Below are 24,929 nucleotides of genomic sequence, written 5' to 3'. Positions count from 1 at the left end.
ATCTTAGCTCCCTCTGGCAGGTCTTAATAAGCCAGGAGGGGCATGGGTCCAATTTACAAGTTGTTGGGCGTGCAGATAGGAGGATCCTGTCAACTTCTTCCAGGCTGAGCGCGCCGAAGCCGTCCAGGACACAATCCGAAGACAGGCACGGAGCCTCAGGTTCGCTAACTGTATCTAATGTGGCAGGGAAGTCGGAACGGAGCGATGCGATTTTATCCGCAAAAAAATTCGCAAAAGCCTCACAGCCAATTTCCAATTCATTAAAATTTGGTCTGCCCTGTGGCAGCGTTGTAAGAGTCTGAATTGTATTGAACAGTTGTGCCGGGCGCGAAATTGCGGACGCAATCTCTGCCGCAAAGTAAGTTTTCTTTGCGGCCTTGACTGCCACCTCATAGGACTTCATAACCTCTCTATAAGATGTTCGAGTCGCTTCATCTCGGGTACGCCGCCATTGCCTCTCTAGTCGTCTGAGTCCTCGTTTCAACTGCCGCAACCCCTGGTTATACCAGGGTGTCGGCCTTGACCGAGGGCGCAGAGGACGCCTAGGCGCGATCTCATCGATGGCCCCGGTGAGCCTATTATTCCAAGACTCCACCAGGTCATCGAGGGAATCGCCAGGGGGCCAGGGATCCCGCAGGGCCGTCAGGAACCGTTCCGGGTCCATCAGGCTCTGCGGGCGAGCTAAAATAAGCTCGCCGCCCAAACGGGGTTGGGGTGGGACGTCCACACGAGCCTTGAGGGCATAGTGATCCGACCATGGCACTGCTATAGAAGCAAGATCGTTCACTAAAACTCCTGACGCGAAGATCAAGTCTAACATGTGACCGGCCTGGTGAGTGGGTGTCGTAACTATTTGGGAGAGTCCTAGTGTCGCCATGGAAGACACTAGGTCCATCGCCTGATTGGAGGTCACGTCATCGGCATGAACATTGAAGTCACCCAGGATCAGAAGCCTCGGGTGCTCCAATGCCCATCCTGCTGCGGCCTCCATCAGTGATAGTAAGGCGCTGGCCGGTGCGTTAGGCGGTCGGTACACCAGCCAGATCGCCAACCCCTCCCCAACATCCCACGCCAGGCCGGCACACTCAATGCCCTTGATCTCCGGAGCCGGGAGGGCCCGGAAGGAGTAAGCCTCTCGAATGAACAGGGCCACCCCTCCCCCCCGCCCGCTAGTCCGCGACTGGTGAAAGACCGAGAATGTAGTATTATATTCACAGATTGGGACCACATAAACTGAAAAGACATCTTTCTGCAAACCTGTGGGGACATCCAGATTTACAGAAAAATCCTAAACACTTTTCAATTTTTGTTTAAAAGTTGACAAAACAAAACAAAAGAAGATTGTAGTCCTATCTCACCAACTACAGGTCATGAATAGGGAAGGACACAAATCGGCTCACGTTCATCACAAATTTTAGCCAATTCGTGGTTCACAAAGCAAAGTTCATGGCAGGGCAACTGATATGAATATTTCAGGAACAGGAGGTTTGTGGAGGTTCATGAATTGATACATTTCCAGACAGACTGTCTCCACTCAATTATAATGTTTACAAACTTCAAAGCCATTCTCCAGATTTGGAAACACCAATGGGGCCCTCCAAAGCTTAACAGGCACAGCTGGCTGCCAGTAACAGAGAGCTTTTTCACACAGCCTAAGTATTCCGGTATAGCAGCTGGCCAGTTACTGAACAGTAACGGGTTTCTGCTGGCATTTCAGACAGACCCGATTCAGTAACTGGCTGCTACCGGAATACTCTCACCTTTTCACACACTCCCGCGGCTGTCCCGATAGTGAGGCGTGCCTGAGTCGTCACAAACAAAGAGCAGCTTCTTCCACTTTTCAACCCCTCCTTCCGGGTTGAAATCGCTATGGGGTGCTGTGTGAAATGTCCAGTATCTAACCCGGGAGCAGTTTTCGCGCCGTTTTTCGCCCGCCGGCGCGCGCGATCTCCGGCTTTTTTTTTTTTTGGGAACGTCAGTTTAGATCGATATAGCGATATATCGCTATATCGACCTGTCAAAACAGCACCACCATAGGGATGGCTAGGCTCCGTTGCAATCCCTATGGTGGTGCTGTTTTGACAGGTCGATATAGCGATATATCGCTATATCGATCTAAACTGATGTTCCCCCCCCCAAAAAAGCTGGAGATCGCGCGCGCCGGCGGGCGAAAAACGGCGCGAAACCGGCTGGCGCTGGTGGAAGCGAGATAAGAGCGGAACAGTGTGAAATGGCTCGCTTCAATCATGCTTCAATCACGGAACCCTACCGGGGGAAAAAACATGTGTATGAAAACTCCCATCGCTGTCTCGGATTACTGCAAGCGGCACAATACCGACTCCCTTCCGGTTTCCACCGGTAAGTGTGAAAAGGTCCATTGTTCCCATTCTGCTCTATGGACTCAGGATTCTATATATATACCCACAGCTCCGCAGCCTCTACTCTGTTGGCCGTTTGAAGTTAGAGAGGCAGAGAACTTGTTAAAAGCAGAGCATATCCATTTATTCCTGATTCTGAATGTGAACACCTCTTCCCTGTTAGGTGTTAGATGTTAGGTGGACTCAGGGCTCTGACCCACCCCATCTCTCTGTTCACACTAAGCAGTGGGGCTTAGCTACCGAGTGCCTCAGCAGAGAACCCACATTTTATATCCTCTTGATTGTGAACATCTATATCCTGCTAGGGTTTGGTGACTTAGGGAACTTTGTGAGGTAGACCCTCATCATCACCTCTGCTGAATCCTCCACTACACATTTGGCATCCCTGCCATTGCTGATATCCCAGTTCACCACTGACAACCAGTAGTGGGGCTTCTCCCTGGTTGGGGTCTTAAAGACAGAGGTGCTGGACTGTAGCTCCCCCCACAACTAACACATTTTGCCTCTAATTTTACTTTCATGGCACACAGGTGTTCAAATTAAGAAGTGGGAGAATATAAATGTGGGAGACCTTTTTAGGAGGTCCGTAACTAGGACCCCAGAAATATAATCCTCTCCCATCTTGGAGAGATTGTAAAGGAGTGGGCGGCAGGGTGATATTTCCTGTGCATTTGGTGTGTGTAGCTTCCAGGGAGTCCATTCTATACACTTTTGAACCTGTGCTTGCATTTCCCCCCAAAGTACTTTCCTGGCAGCATCATCTTGGGTTGGGGGGAGCTATAACCTTTTAAGTCCAATCTGCACATAACTTGGAGAGCATATAGAGGACCATCAGGGGAAGATCCCCTCTGAGTCTGATAACTCTAACTTACACAGGGTCAATTCTATAGCCTCCTGAACCTGCATTTGCCATTTCTGCCATTTCCCCAGAAAGTAGTTTCCTGGGGCAACTACTTGGGGAAGGTGTAACTTAATAAATCCTCACCAAACTTATATGGCAGGTAGAGGAAAGTCAGCCCTGCAAGTCTGGTGTCTCTAGCTTGGGGTGGGGCATTCTACCACATTACAAAGCTCACAAGCTGTACCAGTTCATTTGGTGCCAAAAAGTTTGTGACAGTTGATGGTTTGTGAACTGGGAGCACTACAAATTGTGAACCAAACTGCATTTTCCCAATTTGTACCCATCCCTAGCCATGACAAACTGGTGGCCCCCTTGCCAAGCAACTCTGAGTGTGACCCCAGACTGTTACTGCAGCCCTCCAGATGGGATTGGGCCTGATATCACCTCCTCTGTCCAACTTGGAAGCACTGGATAGAGGGTCCTGCCTGGTGAGTGCTTGCGGAGGAGGGAGGGGAAGTCACTGCCTCTACAAGCCAGGCAGATAAAGGCTGCAATGCTACAGACAGGTGTGAAGGGGAGCTTACCCCCACCCCCAGGAGTCATGGATCTGGAGGTGTCAGCACTGCAAGTGGGTGGACTGGTTAGCAAGTGGGCAGCCTGTTGAGGAAATGAAGGGGTTAAAAAGTCTTGGGGGGGGTCCCCACTTGTATTATTATTAAACACTGCTTTTAAAACATTTTTCTTTTCAATGCAACATGTAAAACAGAAAGAAACTGTATACTGGTACAAAAAAGCTTGAAAATGTGGAGATGCTCCTAATATGACTTTGGGTTATAGTAACTCATCTCCACTTCTCATCTTTCATGGGTTTAAAACTGGTGGTACAAATCTTTGTCAGTTGCACATGCAACAGACATGGATGAGACTCCAAGCAAGTTGTACTCTAGGATGTCTCTCTCATCACAGACAGATTATATGTTAAAATGATAGTGGAATTAATTTTCAGTTATTTTGTAACATAAAATTTAAGTGTTGTTTCTTTCAGACAGATAGCATTCTATAGTCACAGCTTGTACACCGTTCTAATAATGCAGCTGAGCTGACTGAGGAACAATGTGTGTTACCGAATGAATCTTACCTTTCTGTTTCTGATGCAGAGCCTTTCCTAGTTTGCTTTGGGGTGCTATATCTTTCCATTTTTCTGGATTGCCTGTGAAATGAGATGCCAAAAAAGAAATAAAACAAGTATTATAGGAAATATATCACAAAGTTAAAACAAACTGGCTAGTAGATGGAGGGTGAAAACTAGTTTTATGAACAGTTAGTGAATAAAGACTTTGAATAAAAGTTGAGGTTCTCACTAAGAGGGAAACAAAAGGATAACTGACTTGATTTGATGTGGCTACTTGCAACATTTTCATAACCACTCATTCTTGATAGGTAAGGAATCATCACAAAAAATCTAGAATTCTCTGCAGAGCAGATGATTTGTTATTTAAGGTCTAGCAATAAAGAAATTATATAGCTGTAGGTTAAAATCTGCAGTGCTGCATTATGTCCACAGTCAAATTATTTTTATTTTATTTTATCAAATTTATATCCTGCCCTCCCCTAACGGGGTCAGGGCGGCTAACAACAGTTAACAACAAATTAAACAGCATTTTAACTTATCTGGGAATGTAAAGAATGGAAAGAGTTTTGAAATGTTTCCCAGTTTTCAATGAACCAACTATCACACAACAATAGAATGTTCATGATTTTTCAGCTAATTCATGAAGAGTTGAAGTACAACTTTTCAATATTTGGGTCAAATACTACAATGTACTTGAATTAATACATTCTGGAGTATAAACCACAGAATATACCTAAATTAACCATAGCTATCATACTAATGATAGATATAGATAGTCCTTTACTGCTTTTACAGTGAAATCCTGAAAAAGTTACTTCAGACTAAGTCCATTGTTTTCTGGGTTGCCTTTGGTGGTATAGTATATGGCATCATAATTTAGTAAGTACGTTAGTTTTCAAAAGACTTCTTGACGTTACTCAGATGTAGGATTGAAATATTCATTTGCATAGACAACACAAGCAAGATCCACTCTGAAAGAATCTGATGATTTTAGAAAAAATGAAGCCATTATTCAGGAAACCATTCACAATTTCTCTCTGGAAGCTTGGTAGTGGCATGATTTAAGGTTGCATATTCACAATACAAGCCACCAGCTAGCCCAGCATCAGGGTTTCTAGTGCCCTATCTCCCCACCCTCCACCCCCGGCAGCAAGGACAAGTGCAGCAGCGGAAGGGCGCTGCCCTGCCACTCTTGCCTTCCTGGATCTGTGCTTCTACTGGAAGGAGAAAGAAGCGGGACTGTGTGTGTGCTCTTCAGAGCCTGCCTTTCTTTGCAGGAGCACACACACACATGTAATCTGGGTATTTTTTATCTGACAGTTAGGTGAAAGCAGGCAACCATCACCTTACTTTCTTTATTCTCAAGCAAGAACACTCAGGCACACAACCACTCATCAAAAATGCTATGAAGGGTTTGAAAGCTTCCCACATTTTTGAGGTCAAAGAAATATTGTCTGCCTGTTTTATGTCCATCAGTGAATTGTGATGATATTCTAGGCTACTGAAACTGGAGCTTAACATCAGCATTCTAAGCAGAACTACACCTTTCTGAGACTTGAATTTAGGTGTGTCTCTGCTTAGGATGTAGGGATGCCAGCTGTGCTAAAGGGTGAGCACACTCTTGGGTAGGATGTTGCCTGATGGTCTATTGGGTAACAAAACCAGACATTGTTAACTATTGTTGATTCATTGTCCTCCAGCTCAGCTCTATTTTGTTTTACCTTATCCTACACCCTTTGGTTTTGAAATATGCCCTGGAACCTTTGTTTGCTGAACATTTAATAGATGTCATGTCATGATTCATTTACAGCATTTCATGGAGGTCTATAGATAACCTTTTTTACTGGAAACAACAGATAACCTCTTTACTGGGAAGCTTAGGAATTCAATGTATAAGTGATATTGCTAAAACTTACATTATTCCCATATGTATTTTCCCATTTTCCAACAGAAAGTTCAGATAATTTTTCTGGCAGATGCTTAATAACCTGCTATACTTTAGCAGATGTTCTAGGATAGCAGCCCATAGATAATGCATCTACATATTATAGATATCCTGGGTAAAAGTGTGAACACAGCTACTCCATGAACTCAAATCAATTCTTCTATGAATGCATCTACAGTTGTTAAAATATTCTGGTGCCAGTCCAGAAATGAAGTCCCAGTAAAAAAAAATGTAGTTTTGCTGGACTCACAGGAGCTGAAATATATGGATATGTATTTTCTAAAATGCATTTAGCATATTTAAAGGAAATGGATAGCCATGTTAAGTAAGCCAGCTATGGGAGAGTACAGAGCTAAGAAATAACAGCTTTTTACATTACTCTATATTTTATGTACAGGGAACTTGGAGACAATTTAGCAAGGATACCTCTGTGTAGTTTCCGGGTTAGCACTTAGGTGGTTTAAACAGTCTTGTTTTGGAATGCAAGACTCCATCGCTGTTGTCCTTCACAGGTTTTGGAAACATGGAAGTGAAATTTGGACAGAATGGATAGAAACAGATAGAAACAAAGAGATGGTCACATGCAGTGAAGATGGAGACATGCAATCAAGTTATCTATATGAATCAAGAACACTCTGGTGATAATCCATGTTTCTCTTTCCTTTTCAATGTTTCACAAAGAGTTTTTTAAAAACAAAAACTATGATAAAAATGGAACCATTCATAAAGTTTAAGATAGGAACAGAGATGCATTTTGCTGTAGTTAGTAACAGTTTCAGAATTACTGCTTAGTTTTTACAGCAAATATAATTTATCCTATCCTTTGAAATGAACAGGATTTTGAAGTAGTATTTGGCAGAATTGGGTCTGTATAAACAAACCTTGTGAAAGTTACTTTATGGCATCTTACACTGTATTTCATATGTAGTTGTATCTCAGGTGAATTTACACATTTAAAAATGGACCAAAACAGCCTGGTTCCTGGTTTTTTTCACCACCTCCTTCAGCACAAATTAGGGGAAAATAGGTCCCTATATTTCCACCACGTATTAACTGCATGTATAAAATCCACAGTATTGAGTTTTGTAATTGGCTATGGCTCCTTGATGCATGTGTTTGCTATGTGCTTTCAGCCATGTAAATACCTTTATGTATTACAGAAAATAGATGGCCAACCCACAGCAGAAATGGAAAACATCTATTTTGCTGTGTTTTCTGATCTGATCCTCACTTAAAATCAAAAGATCAATGAATTAGTTTCTTAACTCAAGCCATTGCCAGCAATTTCTCACTTGAGGGACAAATTTGGCCAAGCCCCAGAGAGAAGTTTGAAAAAATATGTCATGTTAATTTGCCAGAAGCTGCTCCTTAAATGTAGACATTCCTGACCTTAAGGATCAATGACTAATTGAATATGCTGGAACACAATCTTCCTTTAGAATGGGTTCAGGAAAAAAAATATTTCTGTCCATTTATATCCTGCTCCTCCTCAAGACAGCTTGGAGCAGCTGTTTACCTATTCAATACCTTACTGGAACAGAAGACATCTTATACTACTAACTATCTATGTGAGAAAGACCGCATATTTTGGCAAGTAATGTGCTACGAGTTATTAAATTGATCATTCCCTGGGGGCATATGGACTGAATTACACGCTCTCAGTATTTTAGAAAGTCATGTCAAAATTTGGTCACTAAAGAGGGCAAAAAGCCCTATTTATTATCATGATAAGTAATCAAAAGATGAAATGGCATCTGACATTATATCATCTGCAAATGCTCTATATTTATAAGTAAATCCTTTTACTTTTAATCATTCTATTTCTTTGTCTTCTTGGATTTGCATCAGTAAAATTTCAAGAATCATTATAAACAACAGTGGGGAAAGCGGACAGCCTTGTCTTGTACCTTTGCTAGTTATCATATCTTCTGTAAGATCTGCATTTATATATAACCTTGCATATTTTTCAGTATATATTGCTTTTATCATCCTTATAAAGTTTTCCCCCAACTCCATTTTCTCCATTATTGCAAACATAAAGTCCCAGTTTAAATTATCAAATGCTTTCTCTGCATCCGCAAAGAATAATGCTACTTCTTTTTCTGGATGTCTTTCATAATATTATACAATATTTACAACAGTTCTAATATTGTCTCTTATTTGCCTTTTGGGGAGAAACCCCGCTTGATCCTCCTTTATAAAATTTATCAGATGTTGTTTAAGCCGTTCTGCCAATATTCTTGCATATATTTTATAATCATTATTTAATAGTGAGATTGGTCTATACTTTTTTACATTTGTGACGTCTCTATCTTCTTTTGGAAACAACAAAATAACAGCTTCCTCCCATGTATTTGGTATTTTCCCTTTTATTCTTATCATGTTCATCAATTTCTGAAGTTTCGGTATTAATTCCTCGTTGAAGATTTTAAAAAAATTTAGCTGTATATTCATCTGGCCCAGGTGCCTTTCCATTTTTCATTGCATTAATCACTGCTTCAATTTCTATCTTTTCAATGGGGTCATTCAAAACGTTTTCCATATTTTCTGTTAAGGGTGCTATTTTAATATTTTGTAAATATGCTTCCAACTTTTCTTTCTTTATTTTAACATCCTTAAATAATTTAGCATAGTACTTAAAGAATTCTGTCTTTATTCCTTCTTGATCTACCACCTCTCTTCTGTCAGCCACAATTTTATTAATGACTTTGCCTTCTGTCTTTTTTTTTTCAGTTGCCAGGCCAAATATTTTCCAGGTTTATTTGCTCCCTTGAAAGATTTCTGCTGTAATTTTTTCAGATTCCCTTCCTGTTCTTTATTTAACAAATGTCTCATTTGTGTTTGTAATATTGTAATCTCCCTCATAATTTTCTTTTTTCCTGGCCTTTTTCTCAGTTCCCCTTCTTTTTTCTTTATTTCATTTTGAATGTCCAACATTTGTTTTTCTTTTGCCCTCTTGTCTTTATTATTCAATGTAATCAATATTCCTCTCATTACTGCTTTAAAAGCATCCCACACCGACTGAAATTCTATATCTTCCTTATCGTTTATTTGGAAGAAAGCTTTAGTTTCATTTTCTAGAGATGTCACTATTTCTTTATTCTGTAGTAAATCTTCATTTAATCTCCATCTTCTCGACTTTTTAGACAATTTTGTAATCCACATTATTGGGTTATGATCAGCTCTTATTTTAGGTAAAACAAAGAAAATACTTTGTTATAAGGCCTAAATCCTTAGTGCCCCACAACATGTCAATTCTGGGAAAAGTATTATGTTTTGCTGAAAAAAAGGTATAGTCCCACACTTCAGGGTTAAATTTTCTCCATATATCTTCCAGGTTTTCTTGTTTGAACAATTAAAAAAAAGACTTTGGCAATTTTCCTTACTTATTATTCCCCCCCCCCAGACCTATCCAGTGTATTCTTACTTGTTCCATTAAAGTCCCCCATTATCAAAACTTGATCATATGTCACTTCATCAAGTTGTTGTATAATGTTTTTGAAAAAAAGCATCCTTTGCTCCATTTGATGCATACAATCCCAATAACAACTTTTTTTCATTTAATATTATTTCTACTGCTACAAATCTTCCATTTTTATCTTTAAACACTAATTTTGACTCCAATTCTTGTTTAATATAAAAAATCACTCTGCTTTTCTTCTGTTCAGCCAATGAATGAAATTCTAGTCCCAAATTCTTATTCCATAAAAATTTATAATCCTTTTGTTTGATATGTACTTCTTGTAAACAAACTATATTACAATTTTGCTTTTTAATCCAATGAAACATTGCCTTTCTTTTTTGTGGTGAATTTAGTCCATTTACATTCCAAGATAATAATTTGTAATCCATCATGGTGCAAATTCTTTATGTTCTTCATAAAATCTACGCAGTTCCTGTGTGTTTGTAATTGTAATCCTTTTTCCTTGAAGTTCAAAGCTCAAACCTTCAGGTATTATCCATCTATACCTCATTTCATTGTCCCGTAATTTTTCTGTCAATTTCTTGTATGCTCTTCTGTCATTTATCACCTGTCTTGACAACTCCTTCATAATTCTTACTCTGCTGCCTCCCACTATCAATGTCTTTTCAAAGTTTTTATTCATGATTTTCCCCACCATTTCTTTTGTCATATATCTTATAACCACATCTCTTGGTAGATTTTTTTTTTTTGGCATAAAGTGAGTTTACTCTATACATATAGTCATACATGTTTCTAGTCCCTTCAGGATCTTCCTCCAGAAATTCTGCAATTATTTTTATTATATATTCTTTCAAGTCAGTTTCTTCATCCTCAGGTACTCCTCTCAGACGTATCTGGGTCTCCATCAATTTGCAGTCATGAATTGCCACTTTTTCTTGTATTTTTAACAAGATGGAATCATGTACTTTCACTCTCCCTTCTACCTCTTGCACTTTCTTTGATGTTACCACAGTCTCATTTCTGAGATCCTCTATATCTTTTTTTAGCTCTTCAATATCTTTTCTAATTTCTTTTTTAGAAGCAGTTGTCATCTCCTTCATCCCTTTCATTATCCTGGCTTCCATTGCATCTAATTGGTCCTGCATTTTCTCCAGTGAAGCAGTCCTTGCACGGGTTTGCTTGTGGTCTGACATGTAAAAACACTGAAAATTCTGACCTCACCAAATTAAATTTCAACTATCAGGTTTAAAAGAGTGAAGCTTGTTTTCTTCAATAAGCCTAATTTAAAGTTTTTATTTTCTCCAAAATGGTGGTCGCAGCTTTCTGCCTCACTTTAATTTTTTTTTTCCTTTTTCCTCTAAAGGCTTCTAAAATAGTTATTAACAATAATGTCCAATAGCATTTACCTTATAATTGTCACCTCTGTCGGCTCCACCAATTTTTAATGTCCCAAACACTTTAAAAATTTTATTTAAATTTTAGTCTCCTTGTAAAGGCCGCCGATGTTTTTCTATGATATTATAGTCCTAGAGTAGGCTGGCTGCTTCAGTGATTTCCCTTTTCCATCCAATGCTTCCTGTTTTTCTTGCCATCAAATCCCGTTTTCGCTGGTAAAGAGAACTCACAATACTTGACACATTCCCTGTGTTGACTGTGGGAGCTGTAATTCTATGACGATGGGGCTTTTCCCTCAAAACCCGCAAGTAGACCAAACAATAAATTCCTTTCCACTTTTTAGCATTGTCCTTTAAATGTACAAAGTCCAAATTTCACCCCTTCTCCTCTTCTTCTTCCAAGCTTTTTAGATTTCAATTTCCCACCTTCTGATTTTATTTTGTTTAACTTTAATTAGTCCCGGAATGAAAGATAGCAATCTGTACCTTTTCTGTAGTTATCCAGATCAACACCGGTCTTGTGTAGCTTTAGGTGTTTAGTAGTATCAAAGAAGATTAGGATCCTGCCGAGCTTATGTCAAATAAATGACTCTGGAAACTTCTGCAGATGATAAAAATGCAACTCGTCTCTGGAGACCCCTCAAAGCCTCAAAGGAGGCCCCCCCCCCAGACTCCCTTTTAGCCAAGCTAAATCTTCTCAAAGTTTCCTGTGCATATCTTGGACTGATCTCTGACTGAGAAAAGTAGGCATGATTGCCTTCCACTACCCCGAACAGAAGTTCCAGCCTGCTCCCCTTCTGAGAAGCAGTTCAGCTCGGCATTTTCCAACCCCGGAAGTCCCATTTAAGGACATTGTAAAAACATTTAAGAACATTGTACATACATTCGCAGCTGGCTTGAGCAAACAATTTTATTTATCATATGAATTCTATCTCCTAATTTCCCTTGTTCAATATTCAGTTATTTATTTTGTGATATGAGAAACCTTCAAGGCAAGCAAAGGATGAAGAAACCATAGCCTACTGCAAGTCTTTCACAAAACTTTATTGTTTGTGCTTAAGTGATAACAGTCATAAAATGTGAAATTTTCTCCATTTCTCAGTTGTGGATTTGGTGGATCTGTAATCTGCTGATAAATAGGCAAGGGAGAGCAGATGGCAGAACACCAGCAAATAGAAAGTAAATAGGAAAAACCAGAGGACTTGGTTAACTATGGTCATAGGCTGTCAGTTTAAATAGCATCTAGACAAACAAGGATGGACAAAATTCCTCCATACAAAATCATTCAGATTTACACAAATCCAACAAGATACATTCAAGGCTAAGCTTGAGGATAAAAACATGTTCAAAGTTGGTATTTGCAGGTGTTAATAATTGCAATACTTTCCCAGTGATCATATTTTAGAACTTTGGAAGCTCCATGCTCTTGGTTTAAGTATAAACTTATACTACCATCCTAACCAGAGTTATACCTTCTAAGACCATTGAAGTCAATGAACTGAGAAGCATATAAATCTGCTTTGGATGGCACCATTGATTTACTGGATGCAAGACCCAGTAAAAATGTTTGCAACATAGCTTTGTTAATGATTTCACTGCCAATGGTAACAAAGGGATTTGAACTAAGCAGGCTTGGATTTAAAACACTGGTGTGTGGAGGCAGAACAGGTACACTGCTTATCAATAGAAATTCAAGTATCTAGGTGACAGACCTCAGTTGGGTACTAGATACTTGCTAACTGGATACTGGTAATGGCTGAGAAAATTAAACAAGTTCTCGAAATCAAAACATTGGGCTTGTATATTTAAACCACATTTGGTTTTACTAGACCAGGACACATTAGCTGGCAGTCAAGAATCAGAACCTTATAGTAATAAGGATTCCCTATGATTATGTAGTTCTGCCTTCTGACCTATGGCAGGTAATGAACTAGGGTTAAGTGTGTCTTTCCAGGCTTTAACTTGAAAAATTCCATTAAACAGGCCCCTCAATCTTCTCAAACCACCAGCTGCATGGTTCAAATACAAAAATGTTTGGGAATTCCCACCCCACCCCAGAGTTTAACCTTTTACTTTCCTGTACCTTAAACTCATTGGCCAAAATCCATTGTAGAAGTCAGAGATTTATGATTTCAATGGACTTAAGCACACTTAACTCTGTGTTAGATTGTGGCCATTGTTTCTTGTTGTGGTGGTGAATAGGATGGACCAGAGTTCTGACTCTCTTCTATCTTTCAAACGTATCCTGCCCCCTTAATCTTCTTTTCTCTAAGGAAAATATAGAAGTTTCATCAGCCTTTGTGGAAATGATTTCTAATCAGGGTAAAATATTAAGTATGAAACATGAACCTATACTTTTGCCTCTTTTATATTTTTAAACAATCTTTCATAGAATTACAAGGTTTGATAAGTGGGAATGCTATCAAGTGGTATACTCACACTACACTAAATAATGTGTTTTAATCCAGATTTTTACTGTGTAAGGATAGCAAAAATCTGGATGTAAAGTGCTTTATTTAGTGTAGTGTGAACACACCAAAGGTGTGGCATACAGTAAGTAGGAAGGGTAGGAAATTTAGGTATTTTAAGTTACAGCTCAGTAGCTCAGTTAGCACGTTCAGCTTCAAGAATCAGACATTATGAAACATACACAGGATATGGAACATGAAGTTCATAATTGAAGAACAAAATGGCACCAAGATTCAAATAAAAATTACAATACATTATAAAATAAAAATGGCAATGAAAGACATTTACTTATATCTTATTTGGCTGATCAGCATATAAAGAGAATCCAAAGCACTGGCATTGTTCAGCAAAGCTGATCTTATTAAGAAAGCCTATCTCCAGTATTTTTATTTTGGAAAAGATTAAGTGTGCAGATTACACCAAATATCTCATCCCGTGATTCAAATACACCCCCCTCCCAGAACACAACCTACAATTCAAATCACATTTTACTTCAATGAAATTAAGCATGCCTGACTGTGTGTTGGATTGTAGACTTGTCTAGACACCCTTGAAAAGAGAAGGCTGAATTCCACATTAGTATATTATAAAGCACCAGATTAAATGATGATGATAGTGGATTTATACCCTATCCTTCACTCAGAATCTCGGAGTAGCTTACACTCTCTTTTACCTTTCTCCCCCACAACAGTCACCCTGTGAGGTAGGTGGGGCTGAAAGAGCACTCACAGAAGCTGCCTTTTCAAGGAGAGTTCTGCGAGAGCTATAGCTGACCTAAGGGCATTCCAGCAGCTGCAGGTGGAGGAGTGGGGAATCAAACCCGGTTCTTCCAGATAAGAGTCCACACATTTAACGACTACACCAAACTGGCTCTCAATGAGGTCTCAGAGTCAAACAATATGTAGACAGTATAATTTTGATAATGAAGTGCAAAGAGGGTACGATGCTTTTGCGCTCCATTTTACCGAAAGGAATTGCAGGGACTAAAGAAAAGCAACCAAGAATCACTGAGCTACAGAACCAAAATAACTCCATTTTCTGTTACAGCTGCCGTAAATATTCCTTATCAGTCAGAGACTCCCATGCAATTCTAGTTCTTTCCCAAGTTCTCTCCCTCAATTCCCTCATTTCTGACTTTCCCACTCTAGCTAGTTGTCCAGCAGCCACTGCAGAATATGCTGTTTCAAGTGACAAGGTTTTATTTTACTGGGCCTATGTTGGCAAGCAAGAGTCAGAGTCTATATAAATCATTATCCATATTTTGTTTGTTACGATGGATAGGGTAAAAATAAGGCTGGATGTTTTCGACATTTTACTACATAGATATCAGAGGTGAGGTGCTTTATAATAACTGAATGGAATTCAGGTATAAAATGTGGTATCATCGCCTGTGCAAGATTCCTGGAAATTAGTTTCTTTTAATATATGCCTTTAGAAACTCTCTGCAAGCTTCATCAAGTTAGGAGGAACTGACCAGTACCTGTCATCCTCCGGAGATGCATGTTGGATATGAATCCGGGGGCTAGTGGGTCGTCTCCTATCTAGTGAGGGAGACCATCTAACTCTGCTATGTCATTCAACAAAATAGGAAAAAAATAGAACATTTAGTATGTGAGTTCTGTTTTAGTTTTAGGCAAGGAAGTAGAAAAGTACCCCAAAAAGTCAGTATTCACTTTTTATAAACAAATTTTAGGATTTCAATTAGGATTTTCTTGCACATACATTTGCATAACAATACCAATGTGATTTAAATGGCAGTACTTTAGAAAGTTATGTAAATCAACAGCAATATGATTTAGACATCAGAGGAATGACACTCTCAGATGCAAATATCTCTGCACCTGAGCGTATTGTAAAATCTGGTATCTATTTTTAAGGAACTGGTTTCAATTTAAAATTGAAAGGGCATTTATTATCAATTATAGATTTTTATTTATCAAAACCAAATCACCTTGAATGGCATCTTGGTGTGCGTGGAATTTGAGTACCATGTTACACTGCTAGATACCCAGAATGGCTCTGAAGCAGCCACCTTCCTCTCCCCTACAAGTTCCTGACTACAATGAATTAAAAGATAGATACTGAGCTGTCAATACCTCTCCAAGTGCTCAACAGAGTGTTACCTGAAATAATGGAAATAAAGATGCCAGAGATTAAGCCTGGGGATTTCTGCTGTGTTCTGCCTTTTCTGGTTGTTATCATCTGTTATTTTCCTCAACATTAGAGAGACTTCTATTTACAATGGGCAGGGCTTTTTTTGTAGCAGGAACTCCTTTGCATATTAGGCTACAACCCCTGATGTAGCCAATCCTCCTGAAGCTTATAGTAGGCCCTGTACTAAGAGCTCTGTAAGCTCTTGGAGGATTGGCTACATCAGGGGTGTGTGGCCTAATATGCAAAGGAGTTCCTGCTACAAAAAAAATGCCCTGACAATGGGTATGCTAGGCATAGCCTCCATTTCTTCACCACAGATGCACCTTTGCAAATACTTCCTGTAATCTTTGCTTTGTACCTACTACATTATTCAAGTTGAACATAACCTACTTTCTTATTTGTAACAGCAACAATTACTGCTGCCTTAGAATCACCGCAAGGGGCTGGTTATAACCAGACATGAGTTGCATTAATCAAAGTGTTTGTGAAGGTGGCACTAGAGAATTGGGAGCTCTCCACCCCAAACAATTGTCTAAAAAACTTTAAATATTTATTGTTCTTGATGTAACAGATACATTAATTGATTAAACAGATGAGTCTCCTGTGACTGAATATGTTCGTCCTTCATAAACAGAGCTTTGCTGGTGCAAACATGCATTGGAGAGCAAAAGCTGAATTCCTGCCATTGCAGAGATAAGGATGTTTCCTTGTGGATACTGTTCCACTTCACACAATGTTTAAACTTTATGGGAGCCCTTATTTGGCAGGCTGGCACTATGATCCAAATAGGGCAATGTCTGCTCATGAGTCACCTGACCAGCTCACCACAATAAGGGAACCACAAAGTGTTGCAGAGAAAACAAATAAGTGCTCCAAACCTGGGTATTGCATAACTCTATGGAAATTCCGTGATCTATTCTAAGTGTACCATTTCCTCAAAATTGTTGTGTGGCTCTGGCAAGCATGTAAAAAATGCATGAAAACCCATTAAAAATGTAATGTCTACTTTGGCTCATAGTGGCTTCCTACTTTCACACATTGTTGGATATTCTGCTATTATAGCACTATATCAATCATTTGCAACTGAATGTTCCTTTGTGGATGAGACAATCTAATTTATATTGCTAACAATAATGTAATATCCAACAACAAGCAGATTCAGCAATTGTGAACTTTATGGTATGGCTAGGACCTGAACCAGATTCTCATTGGGCCAAGCCCAACGCTATTTATTTTGTTATTATACCTGCATGTTTTTTCATATAGGGAATATAGTAATTTCAAGTGTTTTCACTTAAAGCAATCAGACAGTATATAAGGTGAGAGATCCTGAGACCCTCTCCCCTAGTACATCCTCTGTGCTTCCAACAATCCATTCCTAGCAGATAATTGTGGCCCAGAGAGCTAAATCAGGAATGGGAAAATCAGCAAAATAATTCCCTTTGATGGGTGAGTAGGTTGGGATCCAAGATATTTCATGGAATATATATAACCCTAGAATTAATTGGTCAGCTTCAGACAGAACAAAGCAAAAATACTGTTAAAAAACCCAAACATATTCTCTCAGCAGTGTAACATTTAAGTGAACAGTTCAGGGTTTATCAAAGTATACTTTTTAAGGTACCTTCAACTTCATGGATTAAGGAACAGGTTTTAACATTGGGAGCATGCAAACTGCAGCAGTCCAGAGGGTTTTAGCACTGCAAAATATTGCTAAAATCTTTCAGATATTTTAGAAGGTTGTTAGTAGGCAGCAGCTTTTTTCCTCTAAGCCAAATGTTAAAGGGGGGGGGGGGGAGTAAGGCACCAGTGCACTCAAAGCCCTTAATATGCTGATATCCTGTATAAACATTAACATAACAGAAACAGAAAAGGCAATTACTTACAATCATGCTTTATAATATTTGAACTCATAATCTTACCCAATATGTTTTAACTGTATGAAACATACTGACTAAAATGAGAAACAGCATGCAACAAAATAGTTGTCAGAATGGCTGAAAGAAAGAACCCGGCAGGGGGCACAACTAAAGCACTACCATGAGTACCTGCCATACTTCCAGTAAGGGACAAATCACACATTCATATTTTTTTTAAGAGTTCTAATTCAGGGTTCTCACAGCCACACAGCCGATGTAGGGAATGGCTTGAGGGGGAAGACAAGAGCCTTTCCTCCCCCCTGTGGTAGCATTCCATGCCCATTTGAGCTCTCTCGCTCTCTTTTTTAAAGCCATTCCCCACAGCTGCTGTGTGGCTGTGAGGTATCTGAGTTGGGTTTGGGAAACTTGCACCTAACTCTTTAAGAACATGAAAATGCAGTTCGGCCCCAAATTACATCCAATGTAGGATATCACATTTGGACAGAAGTTTGCAGCACATGCTGTGTAGATACTGAAATAGTCTTCTTGTTACAGTTCTTCAAAAGCTGAATAATCATAGTTGGAAATGGATTGAGTAACTTAAGTTGGTTCACTGTGTGTAAGGTACAGCTTCCAGAGTTCCAGTCAGGAGCATTACTAGCCTCTTCGGCAGGGTTACAGAATTCTGAAAGAGGACTGTGACGGAAAGCAATGGGTTAACCATAAACTGAAGACGCACAGGGCTGCGTCAGGTGACCTGAGGGTGGCGGCAAAGTGCTGAGAGCTCTCAGGGAGGGAAAAGTTAGTTGAAGGAGAGAAACTGCTGAGGCAGGAGTTCAGTCAGTTGATGTCTGACAGAGTGGAGGCCTGTCAGAGAAGTCTGTCAGTGTTGGGGCCTGACAGAGACTGAGAGGGTCAGTTAGTGCCGGCCAGAAGGGCTGAGAGGGCAGCTGATCCTGTGAAGAAGCTGGAGACGGAGACGGGGAAGTCTTCCAGAGACTGCCAGCTGGACAAAACCAGCCAAGAGGGCTGTGTGTGTGTGAGTCAGTTAAGACCGGAACGGTCACAAACACCTAGGAACCACTCTGAAGATCTAGTGAGGAGGTTGAGGGAGTGGATGTGGGTCTGAGACACCAAGAAGGGCTGAGAGGAGAGACTTCAGTCGAGGGGTGAGACTAGACACATCAATCCCAAGAGGCCAGACCTTGGCTAGAGGTGGAGAGTGAGTTGAAGGGAAACTGTGAACCGTGTAACTGTGAAAGACTCAAGAAAGTAAAAGTGATTGTAAAGCCTGAAACAACAGAACAAACGTACTAGCCTATGTAAATATCTCCCATATCCCCAGTTTAAGACTTTTTGTTACAATAAATCTGTGGTTTAAGTTAAAGTTCTCGTGAGCCTATAGTTTGTGGGAAGAGCAAACAAAGCTGCTGTGGTCCCATCAAAGAAACAAGTAAAAATACCCCGAAGAGACGAAAATATAGAGATCCAGTGAGGCCGTGAGGCGGGCGCTGCTATAAGGACATATTCCCCAATAGACTGCTTCAAAGAGATCACTATGAGAAATCTCATTTTAAATAACCCTACTATTTAATCAGTGATCATTGCTTACTAGGTATATTCCTAACTTAATCTTCTAAAATGAAATTTTCATATTTTTTTTTAAAGAGCCCAAAAGAGGGCCTCTCAATGCTACTCCTAGGAGCATTATGGTCACTTTCCCTGTTCTTGGCCCTCAAGAATAACAGGCTAGACATTGTGTGAAATAATCTAATCTAGCAGGGCCCTTTTTACATCCTTATGAAAAAGAGTTATTCTTACCTCTCCTTCCTCATGCTGAATATTACAATTTGGGAGGGGAACCAACTGAGGGGATGCATGTTGCATTGTATGCATTCCTCAGCCCTAATTTGATCCCCATTCCAGGATCCCATAAACTGTTAGGAGTGATTAATGCACTTCCATTTGTATTTTCCATTGTCTACTGCAACAACATCAATGCATTTATTTACTTATCCTTTGTAGTAAGACAGTCAGTTCAGCATGTTCAGCCAAGTGCTGGCTGCTAGCCGCACTGACCTATTGCCATATATAGTAACATAGGGAGGCATTCCATGATGTTTTTAATGGGAAAGCAAGGCTGGTGCCAATGCCATCATGAGAGTACAAGAACACAGCCATATTAAAGTTCCGACTGCATGGAGGCACTTAGACCAATGAAGCTGGATTTATATATTGTATAAAAGGATAAATGAGATTTTGCAGCCAGGCTAAAGACTCTGAGCTAACACTGTTGAATACCTATGATCTATTCTAATAGCTTCTTCAGCTTGTCAAATGTCAAGTAAAATTATTAAGCATAGTTTAGGTAACAGCACTGCTTCCAAATCATTCTCCTTGTCTCCATTTTATCCTCATAACAACCCTATGAGGTAAATTAAGCTGAGAATGTATAATTGGCCCAAGGTCACTCAAAGCAGATTGTGGAATTGAATTTGGGTCTCCCAAATTCTAAAATGAAACTCTAGCCACTATACCACACTGGTTTTGTGGGGTAGTTCCTGTAGAACAGTAGCAAACAGCTGGGCCTGGGCGAGTCATGCAAATTTGCATAGTAGCAATGATGCTGCTGATCCTAGTCCTGCCCCTTCCCTCCATCTTTTACAGACCGAAACCAAGGCTGGGAGATTGACATTTCTGTTGTGGTTATCTAGTAATGGCAACTGAGGGTATTGTATCCATTCCTGTTTCATAGAGCTACAGACTCTACTTTTATCATGGTGGGGGAGTTAAACACCAAAATTATTTATTACATTTCAGATTTTTCTGCATACCAGGGACTTTTCTCTGGTTTGTAGAAAGTTTGTCTTGCTTGTCCATGGCTCCAGTCTCTGGATTTACATATCTACACATTTGGGAATGTCAAGAACAAGATATATTGATGATGTATATAAATTGTGCGTGTGTGTACACACACACACACACACACACACATATATACCAAGCCATGTAATTCTGTTCTGCAGGAGCTGGAGCTGTTTTGTATTGTACAAAATACTTCATGAAATAAACTTTAAAAATTTTATCTAAAAGGAGGAACTGCATACATCATAGAATATACAGTATATTGTACAGCATCTTAACTCTACTGCACAGATGTTGGCAGGATGCCCACAAAATCACGATGAGGGTGTTCAACTACTTACCTAAGTGGCAATACTGTTTGAAGGATTGGCAGAGTAGACCCATACCCCTCACCTTCACCACAAACCATAAGAACATAATAGAAGCCGTGTTGGATCAGGCCAATGGCCCATCCAGTCCAACACACACACACATATATATATACACACACACACACACACTGTGGCTAATAGCCACTGATGGACCTCTGCTCCATATTTTTATCTAACCCCCTCTTGAAGCTGTCTATGCTTGTAGCTGCCACCACCTCCTGTGGCAGTGAATTCTACATGTTAATCACCCTTTGGGTGAAGAAGTACTTCCTTTTATCTGTTTTAACCTGACTGCTCAACAATTTCATCGAATGCCCATGAGTTCTTGTATTGTGAGAAAGGGAGAAAAGTACTTCTTTTTCTACTTTCTCTATCCCATGCATTATCTTGTAAACCTCTATCATGTCACCCCGCAGTTGACATTTCTCAAAGCTAAAGAGCCCCAAGCGTTTTAACGTTTCTTCATAGGGAAAGTGTTCCAGCCCTTTAATCACTCCAGTTGCCCTTTTCTGGACTTTTTCCAGTGCTATAATATCCTTTTTGAGGTGTGGTGACCAGAATTGCACACAGTGTTCCAAATGAGACCGCACCATCGATTTATACAGGGGCATTATGATACTGGCTGATTTGTTTTCAGTTCCCTTCCTAATAATTCCCAGCATGGCGTTGGCCTTTTTTATTGCAATCGCACACTGTCTTGACATTTTCAGTGAGTTATCTACCACGACCCCAAGATCTCTCTCTTGGTCAGCCTCTGCCAGTTCACACCCCATCAACTTGTATTTGTAGCTGGGATTCTTGGCCCCAATGTGCATTACTTTGCACTTGGCCACATTAAACCTCATCTGCCACGTTGACGCCCACTCACCCAGCCTCAACAGATCCCTTTGGAGTGCCTCACAATCCTCTCTGGTTCTCACCACCCTGAACAATGTAGTGTCATCTGCAAACTTGGCCACTTCACTTGCAACTCCAAATCATTTATGAACAAGTTAAAGAGCTTGGGACCCAGTACCGAGCCCTGCGGCACCCCACTGCTTACCGTCCTCCTCTGCAAAGACTGCCCATTTATACTCACTCTCTGCTTCCTATTACTCAGCCAGTTTTTGATCCACAAGAGGACCTGTCCTTTTACTCCATGACTCTCGAGCTTTCTAAGGAGCCTTTGATGAGAAACTTTATCAAAAGCTTTCTGGAAGTCAAGGTAAACAACATCTATTGGGTCTCCTTTGTCCAAATGTTTGTTCACCCCCTCAAAGAATTCTAACAGGTTAGTGAGGCAAGATCTTCCCTTACAGAACCCATGCTGAGTCTTCCTCAATAACCTGTGTTCATCAATGTGCCTACTCATTCTGTCCTTGATAATGCTTTCTACCAACTTTCCGGTATTGAAGTCAGACTGACTGGCCTGTAATTTCCTGGATCTCCTCTGGAACCCTTTTTAAAGATGGGGGTGACATTTACTACCTTCCAGTCCTCAGGAATGGAGGCAGATATCAATGAAAGATTACATATTTTTGTCAGAAGATCCACAAGTTCAACTTTGAGTTATTTCAGAACTCTTGGATGTATGCCATCCAGACCTGGTGACTTATTAGGTTTTAATTCGTTTATCAGTTGTAGGACCTCCTCTCGTCACCTCAATCTGACTCAGGTCTTTCAACACCCCTTCCAAAATTAGCGGTTCTGGAGCGGGCAAACACTTCTCGTCTTCCACAGTGAAGACGGAGGCAAAAAATGCATTCAGCTTCTCAGCCATTTCCCTATCCTCCTTCAGTAATTCTTTTACCCCTTGGTCATCCAAGGGCCCCACTGCCTCCCTGGCTGGTTTCCTGCTTCTGATATATTTGAAGAAATTTTTATTGTTGGTCTTTATGTTTTTTGCTATATGCTCCTCATAGTCCCTTTTTGCCTGCCTGATCACAGTCTTGCATTTAATTTGCCATGGCCTGTGTTCCCTTTTATTAATCTCACTTGGACTAGCTTTCCACCGCTTAAAGGAGTCCTTCTTACCTTTTACAGCTTCCATTACTTTGTTTGTTAACCATGCAGGCCTTTTCTTATACCTGTTGCCTTTCCTAACTTGTGGTATATATTTTATCTGAGCTTCTAGGATTGTAGTTTTAAATAGCCTCCAAGCTTCCCCAAGGGTTTTGACTCTATTTACCTTTCCTTTCAGTTTCCTCTTCACATGCCTCCTCATCTCAGAGAATTCACCCCTTTTAAAGTTAAATGTGGCCGTGCTGGTCTTTTGGGGCAACTCCCTATTTATACAAATGGTGAAATCAATAACGTTATGGTCACTACTCCCAAGTGGTGTGATCACTTTTATATCTCTCACCAAGTCTTGGGGCATTACTTAGGACCAAATCCAGGATCGCCCCACCCCTGGTAGGTTCTGAGACCATTTGCTCCATAGCACAGTCATTGAGAGCATCAAGAAACTCAATCTCTTTCTCTTGACCTGAACACATATTGACCCAATCAATCTGTGGGTAGTTAAAATCACCTATTACAACACAGTTTTTACGCCTAGCAGCTTAAATTTTTCCTCCAGGGCCTCATGACCAACATGCACCATGACCACTGGCTCCTCCCCAGCACTGTCTATCAGCCGATCTACTACATGTGTAATGTCCGCTACCTTCGCACCAGGCAGGCAAGTCACCATACGGTCAGTATGTGGTTTTGCCACCCAGCTGTTTACTTGCCTAAGGATTGAATCACCAACTACCAAGACCCCCCCTCTCTCCCTGCCCCGGGATGGTTCCTTGGCACAAAAGGATTCCTGCTCACCAACTGAAGAAGAGGTCCCTTTTGAGGGCGCATTCCCCTTATCCTCAGTACGGTGCCCTGTTCCCTCTTGACCCTCATGCTCCCTGGCAGCAATAGGGCTGCCACATTCAGAGTGGGGCTCATCTAATACGTCCCCGAGAGTCTTCTCCAAGTGCCTAACTGACTGTCTCTGCTTCTCCAGGTCAGTCACCTCGGCCTCAAGGGTACGAACTCATTCTCTGAGGACCAGGAGCTCCGTGCATCAAGCACACACCCAAGACTTCTGTCCTGTGGGCAGATAGTCATACATGTGACACAGTGCAAAACACTGGAAAGCCCCCACCCCCCTGCTGGCATTCTACCTTCATGATAACTTTTTTAAAAAAAATATGCAGTCCCCTTTAAATCCTGTTTGTTTATGTGGCTCCCCTTCTGGGTCAACTTACCTTATTAGGAACACAAGGAAAATAGGGATCTGGATTTCTGGTCCTTACACAGCCCCCAGGCGAAGAGCCACAGGCCAAGAATCCTTTAGCTCTCGCCCTTCGGCTTGCTCCTCTGGCAAGGCGCAGCTTAACAATGCAAATAGGGTGGGAAACACAGCCACTCCTAATCAATCACCTTCAATCACCTTCACCTTTAGCCTACTCAACCAAACAAACAGCAGTTCCCCAGCAAACCACAAACTCAGAATTTTCAGCAGTCACACAAACTCAGAAATTCTCAGCAACTTCCCCAGCTGCTCACCCTTATATCAATTATTCTCTGTTCTATCTCAGAGCTTCTCTGCTCTCTCAGCGTTCTCTGAAATGCATGAGACACAGCATGAGACAGCATGTGTTCTGTGCAGAGTTCTGTACAGTAAAAGGTTGATATATATAATATTTCTTTACACTTTTTTGAGCCAGTTATGCAGCTGCATTTGTTTGAACTGTCTTAATCTTACTATGATATATACATGGTTGAGATGAGGGGTATTCTTCTCAAACATAAAGGGTGTTGCTCTCCAGGTTTAATCAGGTCACTTAAGATGGAAAAGTTCCTAAGACTGGAGGGAGTATTCAGCCTTGCTCAATGGAGTGGTAGGATTCATTCAAGTGACTGAATCGGGCCTGTGTATCAGACAGGAATCTGGATCAGGAGTTCAATCATGTGGCAGTCACATTCAAACACTTGGTAACAAGAACAGTAAGGATACAGCCTTTAGGTCATGGGGGAGAGGCAATAATTTTACTTCCATATCCTGGTTTTCATCCTATCAGAGGCCTAAAACATCTTAACTGGTTCTTTGCAAACTGTAATTTTATTCTTAATAAAACCAT

The 24,929-nt window shown here is 40.6% G+C and overlaps 1 protein-coding gene across 32 annotated transcripts in view; it reads right to left on the bottom strand.

Annotated features, from left to right (window-relative positions):
• Positions 1-24,929, bottom strand: part of RIMS1 (regulating synaptic membrane exocytosis 1) — a 479,645-nt gene that overhangs the window by 130,967 nt on the left and 323,749 nt on the right. For 25 of the 32 annotated variants that reach the window (XM_060235941.1, XM_060235672.1, XM_060235680.1 and 22 more), the window contains one exon: positions 4,358-4,429. In XM_060235941.1, coding sequence (XP_060091924.1) covers positions 4,358-4,429 — 72 coding nt within the window. Of the gene's footprint in view, positions 1-4,357; positions 4,430-6,722; positions 6,801-15,063; positions 15,148-24,929 lie in introns of all 32 variants that reach the window. The other 7 variants (XM_060235663.1, XM_060235727.1, XM_060235734.1 and 4 more) reach the window with 4 other exon arrangements.

Source organism: Heteronotia binoei, chromosome 1 (genome assembly GCF_032191835.1).
Source record: "Heteronotia binoei isolate CCM8104 ecotype False Entrance Well chromosome 1, APGP_CSIRO_Hbin_v1, whole genome shotgun sequence".
Lineage (NCBI taxonomy): Eukaryota > Metazoa > Chordata > Lepidosauria > Squamata > Gekkonidae > Heteronotia > Heteronotia binoei.
This window is presented reverse-complemented; position numbering and strand designations above follow the sequence as displayed.